General features: G+C 41.8%; 2 protein-coding genes across 2 annotated transcripts in view; one reads left to right on the forward strand and one right to left on the reverse strand.

Annotated features, from left to right (window-relative positions):
- Window positions 1-25,602, forward strand: part of sec24d (SEC24 homolog D, COPII coat complex component) — a 367,406-nt gene that overhangs the window by 133,858 nt on the left and 207,946 nt on the right. The window lies entirely within an intron of this gene.
- The window catches only part of adgra3 (adhesion G protein-coupled receptor A3), a 28,044-nt gene continuing 24,666 nt past the window's right edge, over window positions 22,225-25,602 (reverse strand). The window contains exons 17-19 of the mRNA XM_070854857.1: window positions 25,405-25,550; window positions 24,721-24,816; window positions 22,225-23,974 (exon numbers count right to left, since the gene is read on the reverse strand). Of these exons, the coding sequence (XP_070710958.1) occupies window positions 22,534-23,974; window positions 24,721-24,816; window positions 25,405-25,550 (1,683 nt within the window). The 3' untranslated portion in view covers window positions 22,225-22,533. The remainder of the gene's footprint in view (window positions 23,975-24,720; window positions 24,817-25,404; window positions 25,551-25,602) is intronic.

Here is a 25,602-nt window from a genome sequence, read left to right on the forward strand (position 1 = left end):
AATGTATAGCACAGCACAGCCATAAACACATGGACTTTACTACCCTGAATTTATTTCTACTGTTACTGTTACTGTGTTAATGTCTCCCAGAATATGTAGTGTGGAATTTGGGAATTTTTGTCAGCATTGCTCAAAGCAATCTTTTTATTTATGCTGGGACATACAGTAAGTGCCATACATTTACATACATCATATGCAAATGATTTGTCCCTGGTCATCAGCCAAATGCACTTAAGCTCATATTTAAATGCACATAACATTATCTACCCTTCAGTGATAGATGGTTGTGCTTAAGGGGAGACAGCGAAGCTAAATCTAATTGCTTCCCCTGAGATGAGCAAGGCATATCCTGTACCTGAGAAGACAAAGGGGGGCCCTGGACAGAGAGCTGGGAATAGAGCCATCCTTTCCCAGCAGGCCGACACATTTCGCCTGATTGAAACGAGAGAACAGATTGGTTGCAGTGTTACGGTATGATGGTATGGATTCTGTGCTAACAGTTGTTCGGCACTGAGGGAAAGGCTTGAAAGTCCCCAATATGATGAATAATTTATATTCAAGAGGATGTCGCTGCTCATTGATATACAAGGCCACCGTAGTCAAGTACCAGTCAGGACCAGGTACAGCGGACCTCTGAGTGAATCCCACTTTTTTAAGAGTTTCTTAAAGCTGCTATGGGCCTATCAATATTTTGATATAGACAATGGGGTAAATTACTCCATGTATGTGAAAGGCACTCATACTAACAAGCACAGCCATTTCAGCAAATTGTTAAAACATTGTTATGACCTGCAGTTTTTACTGTTTTGGTTCACTCTCACTTGGTTCACTCCTTTCCAGACACAGCATGCAGCTGTTTTCAACTATTCGTCATGCCGCAAACATGCGCACAACGTTAGCAACTAGGTGGTGAACATAATGGAGGATTTAGTGGCTGAAGAGAGAGAGAGAGAGAGAGAGAGACCAAAATTGAGCTAAATAGAGAGTGTACGCTTATGTTATTTCATATACGTACGTAAATACAACATCATCAGGTGACATGTCAAAGCCATGTTCGTTTTGTTGCCCCCAAACAGTCAAAAATGTATTTATGCAGATGTAAGCCTCAACAAAATGGTATTAAAGAACTTCATCCATACGTTGACGCTGTACAACAGCTTAGAACTGTAAAACTGAGTAAAACGCTAAGAATATGGCCATTTTCAGGGCAGATTTTTGCAAAATTCTGGTAAATATTTCCGCAACAGGAGGGTGTAAATTATAACAATGGTGTTTTAATTGAAGTGTGAATTTACTTACTGTATATCTGTGTACATTTAAGTGCATGGAGCTGTTTCAAATGACATGACTGAGCCTGTTAAATCCTAATTACAACACCGCCCTTCTTAGATGTCAGAAAAAAACTTCAATTTAGCTTGTACCTTTACCTAACATCTTTACACAGTTATTTAAGCATTCAACAAATCTGCATGTTTCTAGGGGATGGGTGGATTAATCTTCCCATCCAATCACTTTCCACTACATTTGTTTGTCCTGCTCAAGTCATTCTATGAAAAATGACTGAAATACAGTTCACGTACATTTGCAGCTGAATGTAGACTTTTAGGTGTTATGTGGCTTGTGTCTGAATTATACAACTGAGCTTATGGATCCACTGCACACTTAAATCTTCACTGTTCCTCTAACACAGACACCTATCGATTATGTCAGAAAGAATTTACTCTAATGTATTCTGAAATCAATTCAGACAGCCGACTCATGTGAAATGGATTTAGAGTTACATTAAATTCTAAGTATGTACAGTGTTAGAACCTGGCGTCAAGGCTCTGACCTCATCTCTCCCTGAAAAACACACACCAAGATCAGCATGAGGGAGACAATACGGAATTTACCCTCCAAAATCTGCACTGGATACAAACTCTATTCTGTGTCGGACAGGTAGCAACCGTTGGTGTTTACCCGAGAACAAAACAATCTCTTCCAATGAAATGTAGCAGTGATAAGCAAATGAGCACCAGCTCACAGTTAGTACAGCTGAGTGTAAGCAATAGAACAGGGGCTCAGCGTTTGAGTTCAAATAGTCTTTAACTATCCTCCATGTGCATTCATTAGTTTACCAAAAACCACGTCACATTTATTATTATATATAATATATTATATATTCTTCTATCTCTGAATGAAGGTAGTCATGTTTCCATACATACAGCCAACATACAACATGACCCTCCATTACAGACTTGAGCTTGCACCCAGCCAAGGTGAAATCACCCAAAACAGGCAACATCATCAAAAAAACCAAAAGAAAAATATGCTCAGCAACTAAAAAAAGTAATTCACAATCATATCAGTCCAACTTCTACGTACAGAGGTAAACGGCAGCAGCAAACATGCTCAAAAAAGCAGTCAGCATATGCACACAGGCTCCCCACAGGTAACCGATACCCCCAACAAGAACATACACCAACTGCAGAAAGTCAAGCCATCTACGTACAATAGGCTCATTAGCACAGGCAGTAAACACTTGGTGAAGCAAAGTGAAGCCTAAGCACCTCAGAGTGCTTTGGAGAAGTTTGGTCGGGTTGTTGTGGTCCCACGCTGCCAGCACAGACAGGAAAGCTCTCTTGAAGTGGCATTCAAGGCGGCAGCAGCAAGACGCACTGCACAAAACTAATTATTTTCCTGCTCAAAACCACCCTGACATGATGATACAACTGTTGGCAGCCAAGCTTGCTTCAACTTTTAGCAGCAGCAACAGTGGTACAACAGAGTTAACAAATGCGCAAAGGCAGGCAGAGTATTGATATAAATATGGATTTTTAGGTGCTGCGATACTAATTTTAGTTTGTGGATCATTTGCACACATAACTCTTACATGTTGCTCGATCTACGACATCCATTGATTTAGTCAGAAGCCATTTGCTGATATGGATTGTGGAATCAGTTAAGTCCCCTTAGTTCTATTCTCGGATAACAAATGGTTGAGATTACCATTGCTTTGGTTTGGATGGCTGTTGTGCATGAAAAAAAAAAAAAGCGGGTTTTTAAAAATGCTGCTCAAAACAACTTCGTATTGCTTTCAGTATTTCATCATTCACGTGTAAACAAAGACACCACGACAGCCTGGAGCCCCAAACACAAAAAACGTAACTTTTTCCTGAATAATTGAGAGTATTATCATGTCATTTCCATTTCTGTGTGCGTTTCCTTGGTCTACTCTTGGTCTCATCTTTAAAAATGCACTTGGATATACATCCTAAGTTGTGTTTTTGCATTACAATGAATAATTAATGTCCCAAAAGATTTTACTAGAGAGTTCTGCTGTCAGCAATGTTTCTCTGGATACACACTGCAATTGGGTAAAATGATAATTCCTGTTTCTTACAATGTGAATCTTACTCTTAATTTAGCTACATTGGTGGTTTGCGTACAACCTGTCTGTTCGTCCCAATAGTTGAGTTTTTTGCCCCATCAGACAGTGTTTCCAGATTTTAGCAGTTCTACTAATCTTGAATGATCTTTTAAGATCATCACACTCCATTGTACCTTACAGAACCCCCTACACATTCACATCCTCTGTCCCTTTATGACCGAATGATTTCGGAAAAGCTCAAGTGACATCAACAACTCTGCTGCCTCAGTATCAAGTGATGGAGGACACACATTTCAGGACAACAGGCTAATTTGAACCAAACTCTGCTTGTCCATAAACCTTGTGAGGATAATGCAATACCCCATTACAGAAGTCATTACCCGTAGCAAAGAGGTTTGCTGCTCAGCAGCATCAGCGACACACTGTTACACTAATTCAGTTTTTTTTATGTTTTGAATGTTCCCCACCACATTAGTAAGTAGAGCTCATTAATTACCTTTACTACTCAACTGTAATCTGAATGGTTAGGGATGCAGGAGCTGAGTCGAGTCTCTGATATGTTTTATCTTTTGGAAAATAAAGCATTTATTTAGGCCTACATGTAATCATTGACTACAAGAGTTTGTAATGAAATCTAAATTAAGATTTGGGAAGGGAACTGATCAAACTTTATTGATTCTAACGCCATCATCAGTTCCGCTTATCGCTTAACGATTCTTTATTGATTCCTAATCAATTTTCTGTGTAGAAAAAAAAAGTAGGTTTAGCGGTTTGTAGCAGTTTGAGCAGAGTGTCTGAATCTAAAATGGATGAAATGAGAATATTTTGTACACATTTGTACATTTGTTTTCATTTTGCTTTTCTTAGTCAAAAAAAATGTAAATAAATACTGCCTGCCTGTGTGGCTCTAATGTTTTTGTAATGTTGGATTCCCATCCCTAGATAAGATGAGAGAGGAAGTGGATCAAATCTAGAAAGAACACAATCTGAATATATTCCGGGTTTTTTGGCTGTTTTGTTTTGTTAAAACTAGCTTAAAAGTATAAATAAAGCGGTCCAAAACAAAGAAGGAGACATTACATTTTAGGATTTCTAAACTTTTTTTTTTAATGATTGCCTCATCCCAGCCCACCCCCAGGGAAGCTTTGAACACACACAATGGCTACAGCCACTGCAGAGCCCCGTAAAAGCTGCTGTCACAAGTTGGAGCCATAAATCTCATGCTCGTGCTCATTATTCTCTGTTGCAATAGCCTCAAATGAGCTGCAGCCATCGTTCTTGCCAAGCCCCAATGTCATGGTGGTCAGAAACCCTGTGGCTCAGTGTTAGCTGGTCAGTTGGAAGTCACAGTAGTGCCAGACCGACGACACACTGGGCTATGTGCATCTAGGCTGGCTGTCTCTCTGCCTCCTAATTTTTCGCGCACACACCCACCGCGACCTTGTCCTCCAACGTGGCAGCTAAAATTAGCAGAATGCATGGGGTGGGGGGGAATCAGCCCTGTGGATTAAATAAACTGCAATGCAGTATTTAAAGATGTGGGCTCATCTAGGTGAGGTCACATTATGTATCAGTGTATCGTGGATTTATTTTCTTTCTCGTTCTGAAACACGAGATCTCCATTGTCCTTGCAGACAGCAGTGGTCATTCGTTTATTTCCTTAAGCTGCCCTGAAATCGATACAATCACCTCTTGAACCATGGCCGGGTAATGTGATAAGATGGAGAGCATACTGGCAATGAGAAAGCCCAGATCAGTGTCAGATTTACAGTAGTAACGGTTTCCATATCTTCTTTATATAGCCTTGCACTTAGAGCAGCTTCTTTCCCAGTCTGGTTGTACATGAGGAGTCAAGCGGCCCCAGAATGCAACTGGTTTATTGAAAATGCAAGTATCAACAGCTTCAGTCGCTAAAGGCTAATCGAAAGATCACACAAGATAATGAAAAATGGGCGGCGATAACCACCTAACAATCTTGCTGATACAGTTATGTGTCAATCACAGCATTGTTCATTATCATGCCTCAATTATGCACCAGTGGTAATTGTTGCATGAATAAAGGTTCAGCACTTTTTAAATGGGTAATTGACAAAGCTCTTGGGAGAGGGCAACTCGGCGTAATGAAAATGAATACTATGGACAGTCCATCCGCTCACATTTGCCTGCTTTCTCTCCCTCCACTTGTTAAATGGACTGTGGTATTATGGCCAATGTGGCAGCCAGGTTTAGAGCAAAAACATGGAAAAAGTAAGAGAAATTCAACACACAGCACATGCTGCTATGAGAAAATTATTTGTATAGACACTAGTGCACGTCTTCGAATATGCACACTTTCAAACAAGCAAAGCCAGACACAAACCCACACACACACCTCCAGAGACATACGTCGAACCTTTTACCACTTCCCTGCCCTCTGCGTGTGTGTCGTTTTCTGAGTCAATGTGTTGGAATGCCTCCATAAATTATTCAGCCGCAGCGCCTGCTATCTGAAGATAACAGTGGCTCTTTATCGGTCAGCGTGTACAGAGACACTGCACTGGTGAATATACAAGCACCTAGAGGGATTTGGGGCACCTTCTGTGTAAGGATGCGTGTCATTGTGGCAGTGAAGCATACAAAGGAATATTGCCTATCTAGAGGTTTATGTTGTAAGGTCACTTTCATTTTCTCTAGGGATGCTCTCATTTTCAGCTCATCGAAAAGATAATTTTTTGGCACCGCATGACTAATGTAGGAAAGTTACCTGCCATCTATACTTGTTCTAAGCATTTGCGGTAAAGGCAGATTCTTAAGAAAACGAATCTAGTACTGACGAGCAATCCTAAATACCTCTTTGCCAACTACATCATCAGAATCTCAAAATATAAGTCAGGAATTTTGTTGTTGTCTTAACTTTAAGTATATTAATAAGACTTCCAACAGCTGAATCCTTAATTGTAGGTTCTGCATATTGCCATAAAATATAATTACCTAGTCCACACTAAGCTTTTATAAGAAAACAAACAAAAAAAATCAGAGAAAGTGTCCGGAGCTGAAACAATTAGTCCATCATTCTATTGGTCAAATAACAATTTTAATCATTGATTAATTATTTAAATCTTTTTTTTTCGAAGCAGCCTCTAAATTGGAAATATTGTTTTTTTTAGTCTTCTATAGACCTACATTGCATACTGTTGGTGGTACTAAACAAGCAATTTAAATATAATCAGCTTGGGTTCTGGGAAATTGTGGTGGGCATTTAATGAATAATAGAAATTAATAGAGAAAATAATTGACAGATTAATTGTGAAACTGTGAGAAAAGCAGCTTCAAAAAAGTTCCATCTGTTGCCAAAACTAAAATCCAACTGCATAAACGACAGAGTTGCAGACTGGATACAGGACTTTTTACATGACAGGAAATAGCAGGAGGTGGTAAATGGTGTCACTCAGAATGGAAGAATGGAAACCAGTGATTTCTGGAGTTCCATAGGGATCTGAGCTGGGCCCTGTACTCTTTGTTGTCTACATAAATGATACAATCTGATGTATGTCTCTTTGCAGACGATGCAAAACATTTAGAATATATAACATAAAGTGTAAAAAAAAAATACAGCACATCCTGAAGAAGATCTCAACAGAGTATTTGGTGTGACAGGTGGTCACTGAAATCAAATCCAGACAAACGTAAGCATTGGTTAGCAAGTGGAAGAGAAAAAGGATATAGGTGTTGTGGTTGATAGTTCACTTAAATTTCATAAACGTATACCATACAAATTACCAACAAAATTACAAACCGTATGCTGGCAATAATCAGAACAACTTTCCAGAATTTTCCATTTTATCTATCGATTTTTCTATTGTATAAATCGTTGGTGAGATCTCAGCTTGTATTCAGTTTGTTGTCCTTGTAAAATAAAATATATAGAAAAACTAAACTAATTCCTGATCTGAAAGAGATGTCCTATGAAGAGAGGTTAAGAAAAGTACAATTACCAACTCTAGTTCACACACAGAGAAGACATGGCTGAGGTTTATTAGCTTATTCATATAATATGTGATAACAAAGTTGTCATCCACTTTTGCAATAACTTTAACATTTTAACACTTAATTCTGTAAAAGCATGGAATGAGCTTTCAGAGGATCTTTTGAAAATAGATTGGACAATCTCTGTTGTGATCATTGTGATTACTTGTGATTTTAAATAACTATATTGTGGTAATTATTCTTGGTTGTAGTGGATTTTTATCCTGTACAGGAACATTTTCAACAAATTTTTTAATAAATCAATTTCAGTAAATCACCAGTATCCAAACCTAGTATGTGTGTGTTTTTCTAGGTATATTAAAGCTGTCACTGACATCTTACATGTCTGACCACATTATATCTGACCTGCTCTCCACACGTCTGATATAAATCAGGATAAAACAGATAAAAAGGCACACTAAGAAATAAACAGCGCAAGGACATCTGTCCACTGTAGGCAGCTTATATCTTGGATGAATGGTGAGTGAAAAGCTTACTCTTTACTACTGAGGCACCATTTTCTCTGTATAACCACTTGGTGTCAGCCTAGCACATTGCATGGACGCTACCACTACCATACAGCAGACACATTCTTTCCATGATTTCCAAGGTTGAATGTTAGTTGATATAACACTGAAAAACATCTACTGATAATTACTTTAGCCCATAGACTTAAAGCGTAGATAAGCCTACTGACAGGCATTGTTATCTATTTTCAGGTCCAGAGGACGGATTCAGGCTGGCATGTGGCTCACATCTGTATGCTTTACTTGCCATTATCTCCCATTGGAATGAAAGATATGTTTAGTATTGTGTAGTCTATATTGAGCGCTGGCAGTAGGGCATGGACTTTTTCGAGGGACTAAATCCCAGAATAGGCTTTTGAGCCCCCATTGGGACAAGAAGAAAGACAGACGGACCCTCCAGTTGGCCACTCATGCCAAGCCTGCCTCCACATATGGCCTGTATGATGTTGATGAGCTCTGACACCATTTCATCAAGTACTCTTTGGAAAGACTCAATCTACCAGGCTGACTCTTTAGTGGTAGTTCCATCATTTGTTTTTTGTTCAGGTCTGAGGCACAGTGGAGCGTAATGTTGGGGGAGTGAGATGTGACAAAGTTCACAAGTTGGAACTGATTTTAAAAGCACACAGCCATGTACTGTTTGTGCTTATTTGTAGTATGACAATAATTCAGGCAGGCATGGTGATAGATACCGATGATTACCAATTGGCACAGATAAGATTGTGAAGTGCCAGGATATTTAATCTCAAAGAAATAAAAGCAGAGATGATATAACGAGCAAAATAACACTCATAACATGATCGAATGCAGAGTTGACAACAGCATAGAGCTCTTAAGGCCTTTAACATTTCTGAGGCAGGAAAACAGCTTCACGTGATGATCACGCATGAACTTTTCATTAAAAGGGCCACAAAAGGAAAAAAGGCTGGGATCAAATCTGCAACTTATGATTCCAGAGCAGAGAGCAGTAAGTCATCCTGCTAGATGCCACAATGCAAAATGCTATAAAAGAGTCCATCAGCAACTACAGGCAGTAATGTACATACAGAACAAACCAACCGTTCGATGCTGAACTGTGAGATAAAATGTTAAAGGCTTGTTTAACCTAAAAATAACTAAAGATCAGAAAGACATATCCTCTATATTCCTTCTCTCAGCTTTTAAAAATAGAAAAGAGGCCTCCCTCACTTATTCCCACACTGCCCTTTTACCTACAATAAACTTTACTTTTTAAACTCCCTCGACCCGTACCAGGCAGGGACCCAAATATTGTATCTCCAGTAAAGTTTATTGCAAGCAAAGGGACAATGTGCCGGCGCGCTCTTCTGTCTTGGCTTTGGACATTTCCTGCTATGCACCTGTCTACAAGAAACAAAGGTGTCCACAAGCCTTTAAAGTCAGGCTTTTAAAAAAAATGCAAGGAGATCAGTTCTTTCATTATGTATCTATATATTCAATCATATTACTTAAAAACCAATTAGCTCATCCCAGACCTTTATTGTCAGAAAGACAACAAAGAACGTCATTAAATAACTATGAGGGACGTCCGGATAAAACCACAAATGAAAAGGACTTTGGCCTTGAAAAATAATTCCTTAACTCTCAGTCACACAAACACTTCTTCAGAGATGCTTTGTGTAGCACGCAGGGCTTTATAGAAATAGAACTTTTTGAAGAAGCTTCCTCGACAGGAAGGTGAGAAAAGTCAGATGACCAAAGTCTTTTTTTCTGTTATTCTTCTGGGCACCGGGGGATGCGGTTTATCCTTAATCTGACCTTGGCACAAACAAACAAAGCCATGTTTGCAAGCTGAGGCCAAGCGTTGCCACCCAGTTGGCAACGGCTGCTTGGCACTCCATCCAAGGAAGTCAAATGGAGTGGATCTGTGGCATAAACAAGCCTGCGGGTGGAAATATAAACATGAAAGACAGTCCACTTCTTTTCGCCTTCAGCAATCATAAACAAGCGCCTTATGTTCCGATGTCCCTATAGTTATATCTGCAGCAATGGCACTAATGCCCTCCTACCACCAGCTTCCCCTCTACATCCCATTCAGTCACTCTCTGTTTATCCATCGCTGTATTCCAGCACCTCTCCCTCTCTGTGCCCTGCATCCTCACCTCGCCCTATTTTCTTCCCTCCTTTTCTCCTTCCCTTCATTCTTCTCTGGCCTGAGTCCCAAGGCAGATGGTCCCCACCCAGTCTCATGCAGGAAAAAACAAAGGCTGGATCCAAAGCAAACAAAATCTGCTGTGGGGTGCTCGGGAGACGAGCAGGGAAGTTCAGGGCGCAATTAATGCTGGATGTGACCAAAGACCGGCTTTTTGTCCACAAGTAGAGAGGAAGCACACAGGTGGTAAGAAAATAGACCCACCGACGACTAAGTCTTCTTTCTGGGTCCCATCTTGACGCTAAGGAGTACACTTAGCTGCACAGCAGTTGGTATGCTATTAAGACTGTCTGATGTGCCAGATCTGTTTAATAAGTCATACTGTTTTTTTATCTATTTATAGAGTGACGTGACTGTAAAACTAAGCAAACAGATCCCAAAAATCTGTGATCCTTGCAGATTTCTTTAGTGCAAACCATTAAAAGATTTTCTTCATCAAGAGGTGGGAAGCGAGACAGATAGAGATAGTTACACAATAACATCTGTAATTTTCAGAATCAAAAAATAACACCAAGTTGGAGTTGCTGTCAAGAATCGCACTTTTATGAAGATGCCATTTTGTCAGTTCTTAAAAACAATATGTCGTCCAATTCTGTGTCCTTACATTGACTTTAAATGAGTTAATTCGAATAATCTGTCCTTCACACTATAATTTATTCTGCTGACAAAGCAAAAAGTACATCTTCTGCAGAATCAAAGACTTTTCAAAAGAAAAACTTTCAGATCTGCGATCCTGTGCTGCATACTGTCAAAAGTTTCGTCTGAAAGGCTAAAACACACCGTTCGGCTGTGTGACAGATTGGGAGCAGTTTCTTCAGTCTGTACCTTTGGTTCGCTGTGATCTCAGGACCCCTGTCTGACAGATGCTGAGAAAACACACAAACACACACACACACCGCATGCGGTCAGTTCTCAACACCATGGAAGCTCAAAGCCGACATCTAAGGACAGACAGCGCACAGGGACATTCGGAAGTGAAACCAGCCCACATGCAAATAACCATCTGTGCTTTTCAAAGCCACGCTTATATTCTTTAAGTTACCATCAGCTGCAGTCTTTGGCTTCCTGCGCACAATCATGTCACTGAACCAATGTTAAATACAGAAAGTGGCTGTGTTTAATCATAACATGCTGCAGTCACTATGATGACTCTGTGATGTATGAATGAATGCTGTTGTGCTTAAGAGCATAACTCACTGGCTCAAACAGTAAAATCAGATTCATCAGTATATTGATTATTTCACAAAGGTCTGTTTGTTCTCAGTGTAATTTGTTAAATCATGCATAGGCAGATTTACATGCGACTGACCTTCTACACCTTTAACTCTCCACCATATACTCGCACTTGTCCCCACTCATGTACTAACTTTGCATATATCTTGGGTTGTCTCTTGACTGATAATCTGCATTGGTTTTCATTTATCAACTACTTGTGTTGGATAATATTATGCATGTAGACAGCTAAGCATGAGCCTAAGTAATTAAAAGAAAATCAGCGTAAATGAAGCATTGATTCAAAAGCTATGAGGTAATGCCTCATGGTAGCATTTTTACTGTTTCTGTTTTATTGCTTAATGTTGTTTAGCACTGTTCGAGGCCCCGGATATACAATGAGAGGCATAATTAGCAATGATAATTCACACTGACACAAAGAAAAAGAGGACATTCATTACCATAAGCCCACAACGGACACAGCTTGTTCTCAGCTATGTAAAGTGCGAAAGCCGGAGCTAGCCATGGTGCTGAAAGCACCTCATTCGGAAAAATAAACCTTGCGGGGCTGCGTTTCATAAATCGCCTTTGTGAAACTCAGGGATGCGGTACTAAAAGAGAGAAATGTCTAGGGAAGCCTTTGGCAGGCACTGACAGAAGTTGCAATGGTGATCTGATAGAGCTCCAAGGCACTGATGCAAAGAATCACTGCACCAAGGAAGCAGCTCTTGGGAGGATCGACGCATGGCTGGATGGCTGTAGCAGTTTTTGGGAGCGAACGTTACGTTTTGAGATTTCTCTGGGGGTGGACTATGATGTGTGTGCTCACTGGGGATAACGTGACGGGGCTTCAGGGAGTGAGGAAAGAGAAAAAAAAACACATTAAGCATTGAAGAGCACATTAAGAAAGAAATATCACGTTAGTGGCATCATTTGGTTTTTCCCATCAGGGATCAGTCATTAAATACAAGCTAGAAACAAATGCTGCACATATCTGTAGCCACCTTGACCGACCCTCTATAGATCAGCTGAAATTTGAGCCACCTGAACAATAAGAAACTTGGTCAGGCATACCAATTACAGCAAGCAAGGGAGACCATGAGTAACTTATTAGAAGTAAACGAGTGAAACTTTTCAGAATAAGCACAAATCCAAGTTAACAGGCATCCATGTTTTTAAAAGAAGCACAGAGCAGCAATCAATAACATAAGATCATAGCAAAGTTTATGCTTCAATGCTGCAGCATCCTCTAACTGAGAAATCAGAGATAACAGAGACTGCAACAGTCAGATGTCTTCACCACAACTAATGACTCACTCCGGTTAAAAACAGAATACGCTGAGCGCCCATATCCATGATCGGGATTATTCAGCCCCTTCAGGGGCATTTTTTCAAACTCTCCATGTCCTCATTAGTTGGCGTGCGTTTAACCATTTATTTGCAATTATTTTTGCAATATTGTTCCCCATTCTTCATGCTGTGGGTAAGGGTTATTGGGAAATCTAAATTTCAGAGACATAATTGAATAAAGCATTTGTTGAAGGTCTATTCAGTCTGAGAGGAATGCCTCTCGATAGCTCAAACATGTTTAAAACCTTCAAGGTATGACTCATATCCTTAACAAAGCATAATTAGAAGTCAATTAGGTGTGCAAACATACATTAACATGAGCCAGGAATGATGAGCATTTCACCGCTCTTCTGGCTCTGAGTGGCAGTGAGGAGCCTGAGAGGAAACCTATGGACTATAACTGAGTGATCAGTATTCTGGATGCTGGCCAAGTACGGTGGAGGAGAACCCAGGAGAGGATTGGTGTAGCTCAATCCATTATGGTTGGTTTTTTTTCCTGATGCCCCATGCCCACATACTCATCATAGACACATTATGTACTTATTAGAAGGAGGCTCAGAAGTTCTGTGGATACAATGAGCAAGCTACCTTGGCAGATACTGCTGCGGTGAAAATAACTGTTTTTTATTGCAACAGGGATTTCTAAACCTCACCTGCCTAAACACAATGTCAATGCCCTGTAGCTAAAATCATTCAGCAGTAATGAAGAACAAAAAATGCTCTTGCCCAAACTGGCCAGAGTCACCCCCACACAAAGACCATCGACCATATTTTCTTTTCAAGAGAAGGCAAAAGTTCAGACATGACTCCACAGTCACCTCAAAAACGTTAGAAATGTATGTTGCAGAAGCATGCGAGGTCATCTTTGACATGTGAAACAACTGCACCAAACTCCATTGAAAATATACCAATTTAATGTTGCCTTTCAAATTTTACTATTAGTAGCATAAAGCGACGACACTGCCTGTCTGCTATAAATCGATACTTTCGACAGGCAAATGAACGGTAATAGTCATGACCCATTAATCACGAAAGCTACATAAAATTTGAACTTTTTTTCCACAGTTGAGTCAAATTGCTAACGCCACCCATCCGCTTTAGTGATCATGTGAACGTTGAGAGGACGGTGCCGTTAGCGTGAAAAATTAAAAAGTTGTCATTTTATCAAAATGTTGTCTTTGTTGTTGCATTAATTAGAAGCCGAATCAATTAGTGGTCCAATAACCACCCAAAATTTAAGCCACACTGCAGCAGGTTCTCATTTTTGACCGATGAGCAAGGTAACATTAAATTGTAATTCCTCTGCTAGGAGTTTTGCCTGTGGTTTTCTCCATGCCAAGAACAAACACAACCCATGAATCACCAAATTAACATGCGACCACAGTCCTACCAGGTGAAGAAACAGCAGCATCCACCCGGGCAGAAATGGTCTCCACTCTCTTTGCGTCCATAGTTTGTTTGTTTTTCCTTCCGTGTGTGGACTTTGGAGGTCGGAGGAGGCTCGCTGCAGCCACAGGACAGCCTCGGCGCTCACTTGGTGGTACTAGTTGCTGCTCATTAACTCCCAACACTGACAGACAGTGCTGGGTCGCTAGTCGTACGCGCGCTTTTCGGCGGGAGCGCGCACACGTGTGTGAGAGATGGTGGGGGTGAGTGTATGAGTGTCACTGTCTGTAGAGAGTAAGAAAAAGGCCACTGTTTGTGCTTAAAGCGTCATGATGTGTAACTTCATCAGTGATATAATTTATTATTAAAACGAGTTTTGCTGTTTCCAACAAAGCACAATGTGATGATTTGCTTCTCCGTCTTTAGGACCTCACCTTGGACTCTAGGAACTTGTGACAATGATTAATGATTAATCAATTATTCTGAAAAGGTATCTCAAATAGAGCTTGTCCACATAGACTTGTTTTACTTTAAGGATTTCGAGAGTTGCTTTTAGCCATTTTGGAACTCAATGTGCATCTTTCACTGTCCACATATTCTGTCCACATGGTCTATTGGGCTATTTTTTATTATTTTGCCAGCCCAAATTTGTGTGTTTCATGGATTATCACTACATTATACTTAAGAGGCATAATCCGGAGTAGGTATGGGCTAGAATTTGAAACGCAGTGTTGTCCTTAGATAACAGTGTGGTTCCAACCTTGTGGCAGCGGTTTGGGGAAGGCCCTTTCCTGTTTCAGCGTGCCATTGCCTGTGTTCACAAACCTAAATGTCAGTAAATAAATGGTTTTCCAGATTGGGATAGAAAACTGGCCTCCACGGAGCCCTGAACTCAGCCCCATCCAACATATTTGGGATGACTTGGAACGCTGACTGTGAGCCAGGCCTTATCACCAAACAGCGCCTGACCTCTGGTGGCTTATTGGGAGTAAATCCCTGCAGCCAGGTTCCAAAACCTTGCAGAAATCCTTCCCAGAAGAGTGGAAGAAACATGTTAATGCTCATAGTTCTGCAATCACACACTCACTGTCCACAGACACATACAGCAATTCACTGGCATAAACTGAATTTATGGTCTCTGTTACAGTATGGCTTGTTTGGCATGCCATATTAAACTTTTAAGTAGTGGTTCCCAAAGTGTGGCTCGGGGATCACAAGGGGTCTTTAACAGTGTTGCCACAAACAGTTTCATTCTGCACCAAGTCCAAATACCGGGGACGGGACGCTGTCTGATAAAATGTGAGTCTGCAGACAAATAAACACATAGACACACTTGATGGAAGTCACACACATTCAGTGCAAAGAATTCTCTTTTCCAAGCAAACTGCAGTATAAACAAGATATCAGCTGCTGGACAGAACAATATGTCTGTAAAGTAGCCAGTAAGAAATCAACCACAGTTTTTTTCATTCATACTGCAGCTCCACAATGAAACAAGCAAACTTCAGCTAACAATAAAGCCCATGATGAAAGGATAAAGCCAGAATAAATCAGACTTCCTCTTAGGAAGCCAAGACAACTGTCAGCTGTTTTGAAGATAAGAACATTTTTACGTAGCACATCTGTTTTATGGCAGCAAAGGAGAGTTTGCAAAGGATTGTTTAACTGTCTCCCAAGAATACCACAAAGGATAGAGTTTTCTTACTCACTGTAAAACACACACTCAGTTCAGTTTAACTAAACAGACAATAGAGAAATCATGAAACAGGAGGCCATTTGTTCAGCTGGTATTATGGGAAAATCGCTGACACTTCTCGACAACAGGAGCTTCTCTATAAATCGACTGTGATGTATTTTTTAGAGCAAGCAGCTACTTTGAGCTTGGTTGTGATGAATATTTTTAGACATATTTATTTCTGGAATATGCATGAATCACATGCAGCAGAAAAAAAGGAAAAGTATGAACCTGGTGCTCACATGTTCCACACACCTGATTCGCAATAAAGGCATCATATAAACTGCAGTGTGCCTAAAGTTTGAGGTTTTCATCTATTCAAAACATTCTGTTGAACCTGAAAACCACATTGAGATTATTACCAGGCACAGAAATAAAACTTGATTAGCCCTTAGAGCAGGGGTGTCCAAACTTTTTTCACTGAGGGCCACATACAGAAAAACATACAAAGGGCTGGGCCACTCACTAGAAGTGAGCTATATTGCTAACTTTAATCCACTAGAGGTGATGTATATCGCCTCACCTCTAGTGGATTAAAGTTGGCAAAATCAATCAAATGTAAGTAAATTCTGCTTGATAACTGAATATGATTCAAGAAAAAAAAAAACAGCCTTTCCATTAGTGGGCTTTCATTTATTAGTTGTGGTACAAGCTGGTCTTTGCCTTGTAGGCTCTTGTTCAGTGTCTTCAGGTGATCAGTGAGATCCACTAAAACTGCCCCCCCCCCCCAGCACCAGCATCAGCACCAGAGAGGGAAGCTTGAAATAGTCTGTGCTAGAGCCCTGGTGCTCGAATTAACAGCCTTACCTCCACTTTCTTGCCCCTCGGCGGACACCGTAGATTCCTTTGCGCTCACCTGTCCCAGCTGGAGCCACATCCATCGTACCTCCACACAGCTCCTCCCATTTAACTCCGATCATGCCAACTGCACCTGGCACAGCTTCAAAAACATCCTCACCCGTCATGGTGCTCTTTAGACTGCTAACATCAAGCAGCTCCTCCGTAATGCAAAAGTGCTCTCATCGCACACCGCGTCTGAAACTTTCTACACTAACTTGCTCTCTTACGTTTCCTTAATTCGGCCATTTTGGGTCACCTGTAGCAAATTTCTTCTTCGGTTACTCATTTTATAGAGAAGCTGCCTCGTTCAAAACAGTTACTCCACCTAGTGGTGAGACTAAGAAGTACAATACAGTCCAGCGCAGGTTCCATGTGTGGGCCGTGTTCCAATACATTTTTAGAATTTCCTGCGGGCCAATGAAAATTCGACCACAGGCCGCACTTGGCCCGCGGGCCGTAGTTTGGACACCCCTGCCTTAAAGCAAGCCCATTTAACTATAATAAATGCTGACAATGAATGCTAAAATGTAGTGCACCAATACCATAAGAGGAGCAATAAAATCAGTGAACTGACTCATAATGTGTGATGTCTGTTACACAGCAATATCTGTGCAAAGCTTGCTAACATTAGCTACCATATGCTACTGGTCATACCAGACCAAGTAAGGCTGGCAAAGCAAAAACCCTGAGTGGGTTGAAGCAAGCAAGGGTGTGTTTTAGCGCTTGTAAATGTAACTTTTCACATGTGAAACCATCAGTGTGAACTTTCTTTAAAAACATTTTGAAAAATAAAAAACTCATCTAGTCTCACTTTAAAATGTCTTTCTAGCAACCTGTCAGTAGCTTCTGATGTGGAAGTAGTAGCATCCTCATTTACTTCATTTTACCTTCTTATCAATTTGTCATTTAAATCAAAGCATTTTGTGAAGCCCACCAGCTTGCTATCTGGTGGAAAAATGCATTAGAGGATCGGTCCCATATTTACCCATTAACCCTTGTATGATGTTCGGGTCTGTGGGACCCGTTTTCATTTTTTTATAAAGAGCAAAATGATATGATTAATTATTTTTTCAAACTCAGACTCATTGGCCTTGGCTCATATTGATGAGTCTGAAAAAATTATTAATCGTATAGTTTTTCTTTTGATAAAGAACATGAAAACGGATGAAATCGGGTCCACAAACCTGAACACCATACAAGGGTTAAATATAAAGCTACAGTCAGGAGCCAGTTAGCTTAGCTTAGCTTAGCACAAAGATTAAAGACTAAAGGTCTAGCTCTGCACCACTAGAACAAAATCTACTTATTATGAATTAATTCTATATGTTTTAGATATCAAACACTTAATCCAAAAACTTGGATCAGTCAAAATCTAACTTTATTGTCAAAAAAGAGCACAAAATAACCTCTTTAACACAAATAAGTGAGTGAAAATCTCTTCGCCTCCATCCATGAAGGAATAGAGCCTCATCTAAAGCCCTCTAACGAGCGCACGAGACAAATGCATTCCAATAGACAGCTTTCAATTTACTAGATGTGTGTGTGTGTGTGTGTGTGTGTGTGTGTGTGAGGGCTCCTGTCTGCAACTGTCACCGTGAACAATGACGGATGCTGTTTTTGAGGAGGCTATAAATAACAGAGCACCTGGACAGAAAGATGAAGCCAAAATCTGCTCAGACAGACTGGCACAGGTAGATGGATGGTAATGTGAGGGCATTAATGAGAGCACAGGCCCGCCAACACATGGGCAGGAGAGCTCTGCAGATGGCTTGATGTCATCATTATATGGCAGCACGTGTGTATATGTGTGTGTTTGTGTATCTTTGCAGAAAAAAAAAAAAAAAAGAGGAAGACAGCTTTGTGAGTGACTTTGAGAGTGACTCAACCTTCTTCTGACAAAAATTGAGTTAGAATATTAAACACAACCAAGAACTTTAATTTCAGTCTTGTAGACAGTAAATGTATTATTTTAAAATGCTATTAAAGTCTGGGCTGAATCCTAATAGGGAATTATCATTTGAAATGACTTCAAGTCTCACTTTGGAAAAACTATTTCCAAACACATTTAATATTCTGATCTAATGATATCCAACTAGTAGCAGAGCCCTCATCTCCTCACACTGCCCCCTCCCCACCACAACACCCCCCCAGCATCACCAAATGAGCATCTATTTCCGTCCTGCTCTCTGATGGTGCCCAAAGTTTAATTGTGATATATTTTGGTTTGCACAAGGTCTCTGCACTGTGTTTAATGAGGAGACTGTGCCGATATTAGAATTCCATCACTCTGATTCATCTAAGCACACAGTTAAAAACGAGCACAATACCTTCTTCACCAGGCACTCTGCAGGAGTGAGGAAAGTGCTGCAGGTTAAGGCTGAATGTTTTTCAGCACTCCACACTGTAAGAGAGGAGTCAATTATGAGGTGGAACTTGTTGCTGATTTTGCAGTCTTGTGTCATTTAACAGGAGGAAATTGCAATCCCCAGCCGATGCAGGCAGATTCTTGATTTGCGGCACCATTATTGAGGATGGCACTTTCAGCTAGCTCCACTGCCAAGAAGTCCTCTGGACACCTTAATCAGGTTGAATGGAATAAGACAGAAAGGTAAGGAATTCATTGTACTCACGCATACACTGAATGCCACAGAGGGGATCTCAGAGTGTAATACAAAGAGGTATTACACTCTAGTTTTGCCTTTGAGAGGGCATGGGACTGTCACCTGTGAGCTTGAACTTCAGAGACAGTGTGAGCAGCTGCAGTAGAGGACAAAAAGAAGTTGGCTAAACTGAGAGTGGGCATTCGATAATCCATATTAAAGACGCAGCTCAGGAACAAAGGAGTTTCTCACAGGGGAAATATGTTCTTTGTTCCAGCAGCTGGACAATAAAAGACTACAAGAAGACTACAAGCCATCAGCTTTGACTATTAGTCAAAGTGTTTTTCTCCTGAAAACGCCGCCTGAAAACAGAGTTCCTCCTTTCTCTTTTGAATAATCTGCATTTACCATCATTTTTGGGCACTTATTTGAATCACATACATAACCAGGAAAGTCAGCAGGGCAGAAAAGTTTCTTTATTCCGATTTAGTTTCCCTAAACCTTTCCCTTTAGCATCATCAGCATAAAACCCATGTTGGCATCGCAAAATGCAAATCTGCAGACAGTCGCATGCTGTAGCTTCGGTGAGGATGCGAGTGAGCCATTTTTGAGGAAATGATGAGCAAAAACATTCCTCAAATACAAAGAAAAAAAAACTAATACTAATAATCAGTATCAGTATCCTTGTGAAGGACAATTGGCAGTTTTTGCTTGGCGATCATGCATTTGTCTTAAAATGCAGTATTATGTAACTGTATGTGTTTACATGCCAACACTTGCAAAAGCCCTGACCTTAGCTTAAACACAGCTTGCATACTGATGTGACTTTGCCTCATTTGCAAGTATTTAAATAAAGTCCACATAAACTTACCAAACTACATAAATTCACTAATTATCTCCGCAGACAGCTGCCTGACAGTGCTGGTGATCATCACAAACCCTGGATGCTAATTAATGCTTTAATCTATATGTCAGGCCTCAGAGGTTTTTTGGGCAATTAGCACACCGCAGGTAAAAACATTTTGGTTCCCCTGGACAGCCAGAGCCACCTAATTACAACCAACACAGTCAGATGGCTTTACTTTCCAGAAAGTATCCATCTTCATTTCCAGTGGCACGTTTCCTCAGCAGAGCCAGATGCTTCCTCCAGGCGCCACGAGCAGCGAGTGGAAAATGTAAACAACACATCACTTGTCTGACGTTGGTCGTCCCTGGGCCTTCTGGTAAGGACTGTGCTCAGATATGCTCCACAGAGCGCACTAAGTGGAAGCTGGGTGGAAAGGTATGAGACATCATGGAGGGATCATCACTGCGTCTGAAAATAGACTGTTTATCAGCAGCTGGTGCTGTGGGTGTTTGAATATGATTCTATTTCGGAGAGAGGTTTGATCTGACCCTAAGACTTCTGAATGAGGCTAAGAAAAGATCTAAATGACTTCATTTGTTTTATCTTAATTTATTATCGATTTCTGCCCAAGGTGCCCCTGTGATCTTAAAGCAGAGATACTATCAGTTTATTTGCCTTAATGAGCTCCCGCCCCCCCACACACCACAAACATCCTCCAACTGTCATTCCTGTCCTCGCCGACATCCTCAGCTGAACTTTCTCACTGCTGGCAGTGGTGAAGAACCTTGGCAATTATTTGAAGATCACTCTTTCGTGCCTGGAGGGAATCAGTGAGGCTGCCACTAATCAAGGCGTAACTGCTCTCTACATAATTCAAAAGTCTTATTGTAATTTGTCACATCCAAGATGGCTGGGCAATACATCTTTGCCTGTGTGAAATATGCGTTTTATTAATATGCTATTAATGAAAAATGAGAGCTATTGGAGCCGTGAGGACTCTGTGCTTCCTCTGTGACTGAGATGATCAGGAGGTGACAATTACTGATCATTTCTTGAACGTGGAAAATTGCAGGAATATTTTTGCAAAATGACCTTCAAGATTTCAAGACTGCTGTACGAAGGCATGTTTATGACATCACATCTACTAGTACATGTCTTATTTAATTAGATCTACTACAACAACTAGTACAACTTTAAGGTACTTGTACTTCCACTTTCCGCCTCTTTATATGTCGACTACATTTCAGAGTAAGATATTGTACTTTTTACTCCACAATTACCTGATATCTGCGGTTACTAGTTATCTTCAGTGGTTTAAGTAAAAGTACCGATACAACAATGTCCAAATACTTGATTACAAGTAAAATGTTCTTTAAAATCCCACCTAAGTAAAAGTACATAAGTATTACTGGCAAAATGTATTTGAAGTATCAACATTAGAAGTACTGTGATGTATCTAGCTCTGTAGGACTTTTACTTGTAATGGAGTGTGTCTACATTGCAGCACTGGTACTTTTACTCGAGTAAAGGATCTGAATGCTTCTTCCACCAGTGTTCAACTATCTCACGTATGCAGAGAACTGATTCACAGCCATCTGTGACTGTTGACACAACCGCCAAGTCCGATACATGGCAGTCACTGACGCAGAACGTCATCCATAGAATCCATTCCCAGAGTACTCGGCAGTCAAATCATACTTTTTGTCGGCTGCTTTCTCCAGCAATGTCAGGCTACGAGTGGGACTCCGTTCACTTTGGCTGTCGGAGAATGGAGAGAGGTGGAAGAGGGAGAAGATGCACTCCTCTCATTATCCTTTCTTCTCGTGACAGTTTCACTTGCCCTGTGAGTTAGCCGTCAATCAAAACCCAGGCGTCAAGTCAGAGGGAGCCCAGAATGTACGCTGCACTCATCACATCTGCCAGCAGGCAGGGAGAAAACACCTATAGAGCCCAAAGCCACAGCCAGTTGCAATTAAAGTGCTGCTCCGCCATGGAGAAAGGAACCTGAGGCCACCTGAAGGTCAGTGAAAAACCCAATTACCAGCTTGTCATATATTGTCAGCGAGAGTAATTCTTAGAAACAAAACAGCTCTGACTCACCTTTGCACTGGCTTCAGAGATCCGGGAGAAGATGGTGAGTGTTATCACAAGAATAAAAACATTCGATTAGGTAAACAGAACTTTTGTTTTATTATTATTGGGACAAACTAGAGAATGAAAAAAAAAATCCCCGGGGTAAAGGTATGCACAGGGCCACAGCTCAGACCATGCAGGCTCACATACAGAACTCTTAGATGGAATAAAAAGGTTTGGATCAAAAGTTATAAAAATAGAGCATTTACAAAAACATATCTACAAAGACAGTTCAGTGGCAGTAATGATTTCATTGTACATAAAAAAATGTACTATCGAAAAACAAAAAAAGGCATTTCACAGTTTAAAGGCAAGAGCACATCACATCACAATGCAGTCTTTGGGACGGAAACTGTCGCTACACGGTAGTTTCATGTTTCCACAAGCCAGTCTTTACAGTGGCTGAACTCTCTGTGTTAATCAAAGGCACTGGCTGTCCGTTTTCTTTCACTGTGCCACCGTTCTGGGTGACAAGGTTGAGCCCATATGACTTTGGTTGGCTTTCTAGTTCTGTGCTGCCAGGCTGTTTTACAGATCCGCAGTCTTTACTTGAGTTAGACGTGGGAGCAGTAGCCTCCCGCTCCATTTCTACAGTTACCACTGTCCCGTTCCCCAGGGTGTCGCCACCGCCTTTGTCCACGTAGCGGGAGCGGCGTGGCAGGCTCGCACTGTCACTGCTGTCCTGCTGCAGCTGGCTCTGATGCCGCTCCCTGTAAGCCATGTAGGCCGCCCGTCGACTGTTGCGTGCTGCTATGTCATAATGGTGGTGCCGCCTGTGGGGGGCGCTCTGCACGCTGCCCTCCACGCTGGTGGGGACGTCGTAGGCGTACTCTCGCAGCACAGTCAGCCGACTCGCCCTGTGCGCCCGTGCTCTGTTTTTGTGATGCCTGCTCGTGTGTCCGTTAGTGGCTGCTGCCGGATTGTTGATGTTGTTCATCGGGCGGAACTGCACCTCAACTGGTGCTATGTGCATTTTAATTTCATTGTCTAGTGAGTGTTCGGTCAGGCTGTTGTCCAGAACGGCTGCACCGTTGGCGGTCACCGGGGCCGAGGCTGACTTGCACTGAGCTGCCTCTGCGTGCAGATTGGTCAGCTTGCTGCCATGGGCGGAGTTGCGCATGCTTGGAGCGCTCTTATTTGTGTAAGAGGAGTCTGCACTGCTGTGGCCACACTTTGCTGACTCCCCATCAGCCTTGTCAGCAGACCCCGCTGTGGATGCCATTGCCACGCCTGGCTGAGGCAGAAGGACATCCTCCTGTGCAGAGTATGCTCTTCTCCCAGAACAACAAACCTGGGACCAGTAGCGCCTCATATCCTGCCTGTTGACACAGTGATGCGCAACCATGAACGCCCCCAATGCCAGAGCGGCCACCCCAAACAGGCAGGTGAACGCTAAATCAAAGGGGTGGTCCTGTGACACAGCCATAGCCCCGAACACCCAGAGGGCCGCGTACAGCCCTAACGCCCCTGCTGCACCCATCAGCTGAGCAGCGAAGGTGTGCTCATTCTCTAGGGCCGACAGGGGCACAGTGTGGGGAGCAGACACGATGGAGGACGACGCCTCGTGAGGCTGGAGCTGCAGAGTGAGGGGGGGGCAGTGGCTGTTGGGACCGTCGGTGTCAGTGTGGGCTGAAGCCAGATGCTGCTGCTCTTCTGTTGGCTCCTTGAGTTCATAACGGCGTTCAGGGTGACGCCGCAACTGGAGCAGGATGCTGAGGAAGTACATGCAGTCCACAAAGATGATGAACCCCACTGGGCCGTAAAAAGCCCCGATGCTGGGCTCCCATGCCATCCAGCAGCTAGAGGGACAAGAGACAACACCAATCAAACATTTCATATACGGTAAGATAGTAGACGTGGCTTTTAAGATTTTTCCTCAATTATATCAAGATCATCTTTTAGCAATGACTCAAATTACATAGCACTTCCTAAAGGGAAATGTGCCAGCAGCGCTCATTAAAACAATAACACATCTCCTCATCTTAATCTGTCACTGTCATTTCTGACTTCCCAAAGTTAAAATGGCTCTTTGAAAAACTTTTGTGCCCAATTTTTACAGTAACTGTCCCATTACATTTAATAACACATGCTGGATTCATCTTGCTTGCACAAAATTAATTAAACTCCAAAGACTTCAGACAGATACGGGTCCAGATTTCTCAATTAGTCAGCCACGTTGCACAATCTAAACAGCTGCCACTGTAGGGGGTGCGGGGGTGGGGGTGGCGTTGGTGGGAGCTCACTGTAAACTGGCAGCAGTTGCTTGTTGCTTGGATGCACACACCATTAATAGGCATCCATAATCAGAACTTCAGGGAATAAACTTTTCCTTTCCTCATAAAAACATCCATTATTTACTAAAGCGACACAGTGTGGCCGGTCGATAACTAAAGCCAACCCCTCCTGGGGACGGCATGGAACGGATCTTCTGAGGCTGGAAGCTCCTTTATTAAACACCGTTGTCCGGATAAAATGACACAGCATTAGCATGAGCACAAACTGCGGGATAGGAGCTTTAATTGCTTTCTCTGCAGGGACTACTTACTATGGTGCACTGGTCCGGCTGCCATAGTTTTTGATATTCGCTGCTGCAGTGATCCCACAGACAATGATGGGTATCCCTCCGCCGATTAAGTAGAACCTTTCGGAGAAAGCACAGAGAAGTGGTTCTGCTTTAGTCTGTCTGTCTGTAGAAGTGGGCCCGATGTGGGCACAGAGGTCCGATGGTATTCTAGGCCTCCACACTGACACCATGTGGCAGGTCACCAACAAACATGACTACTTACAATGGGAGAAAGTTCAACAACAGTACAGTATAACAGTACATGAAGTATGTAAGCCTAACATGTCATTTCACAACATTTGTGTAAAAACACACCCATCTTAAGCCACACCATAAATGCTGCCTGCTCTATCTTACCTGCTAATAAAAATAAAGATGAGGGATCACACATCGTCTGAATGTCTAAAACATTATTCTGAAAACCTGAAAAAAACATTTCCTTAATAGTTAGAAACTGAGGTGTAGTTTATGTTGCCGTTACAACTGCTGATTTAAAAAAGACCACATGAGAACAGACTTTTATGTCTGTCTATGATTTTATCTGGATTTGGATGCTTATGTGGATCAAGATACATCGCAGCAGCAGCAGGACAACATAAGTTTAACTTTGGGTTTCTTCACTTATTTACTCCCAGGCAATGACAGACTGGTGGTATTTTATCATACCTCAGCATAGGCCGCGGTGGTGGTGGAGGTTCGTCCAGCTCCTCATAGCGTTTGGCCTTGCGCGTCACCTGTTTGTAAATGTTGCGTGCGGTCACGCCCACCCACAGAGCGGTAGCCAGAGTCGAATAGTGCAGCAAGATGCCCACCTAGAAGAGATTGCACCATACATAGCATTTATTAAAGCAAAAGAAATGCAAT

Source organism: Pempheris klunzingeri, chromosome 23 (genome assembly GCF_042242105.1).
Source record: "Pempheris klunzingeri isolate RE-2024b chromosome 23, fPemKlu1.hap1, whole genome shotgun sequence".
In the NCBI taxonomy this organism is placed as follows: domain Eukaryota; kingdom Metazoa; phylum Chordata; class Actinopteri; order Acropomatiformes; family Pempheridae; genus Pempheris; species Pempheris klunzingeri.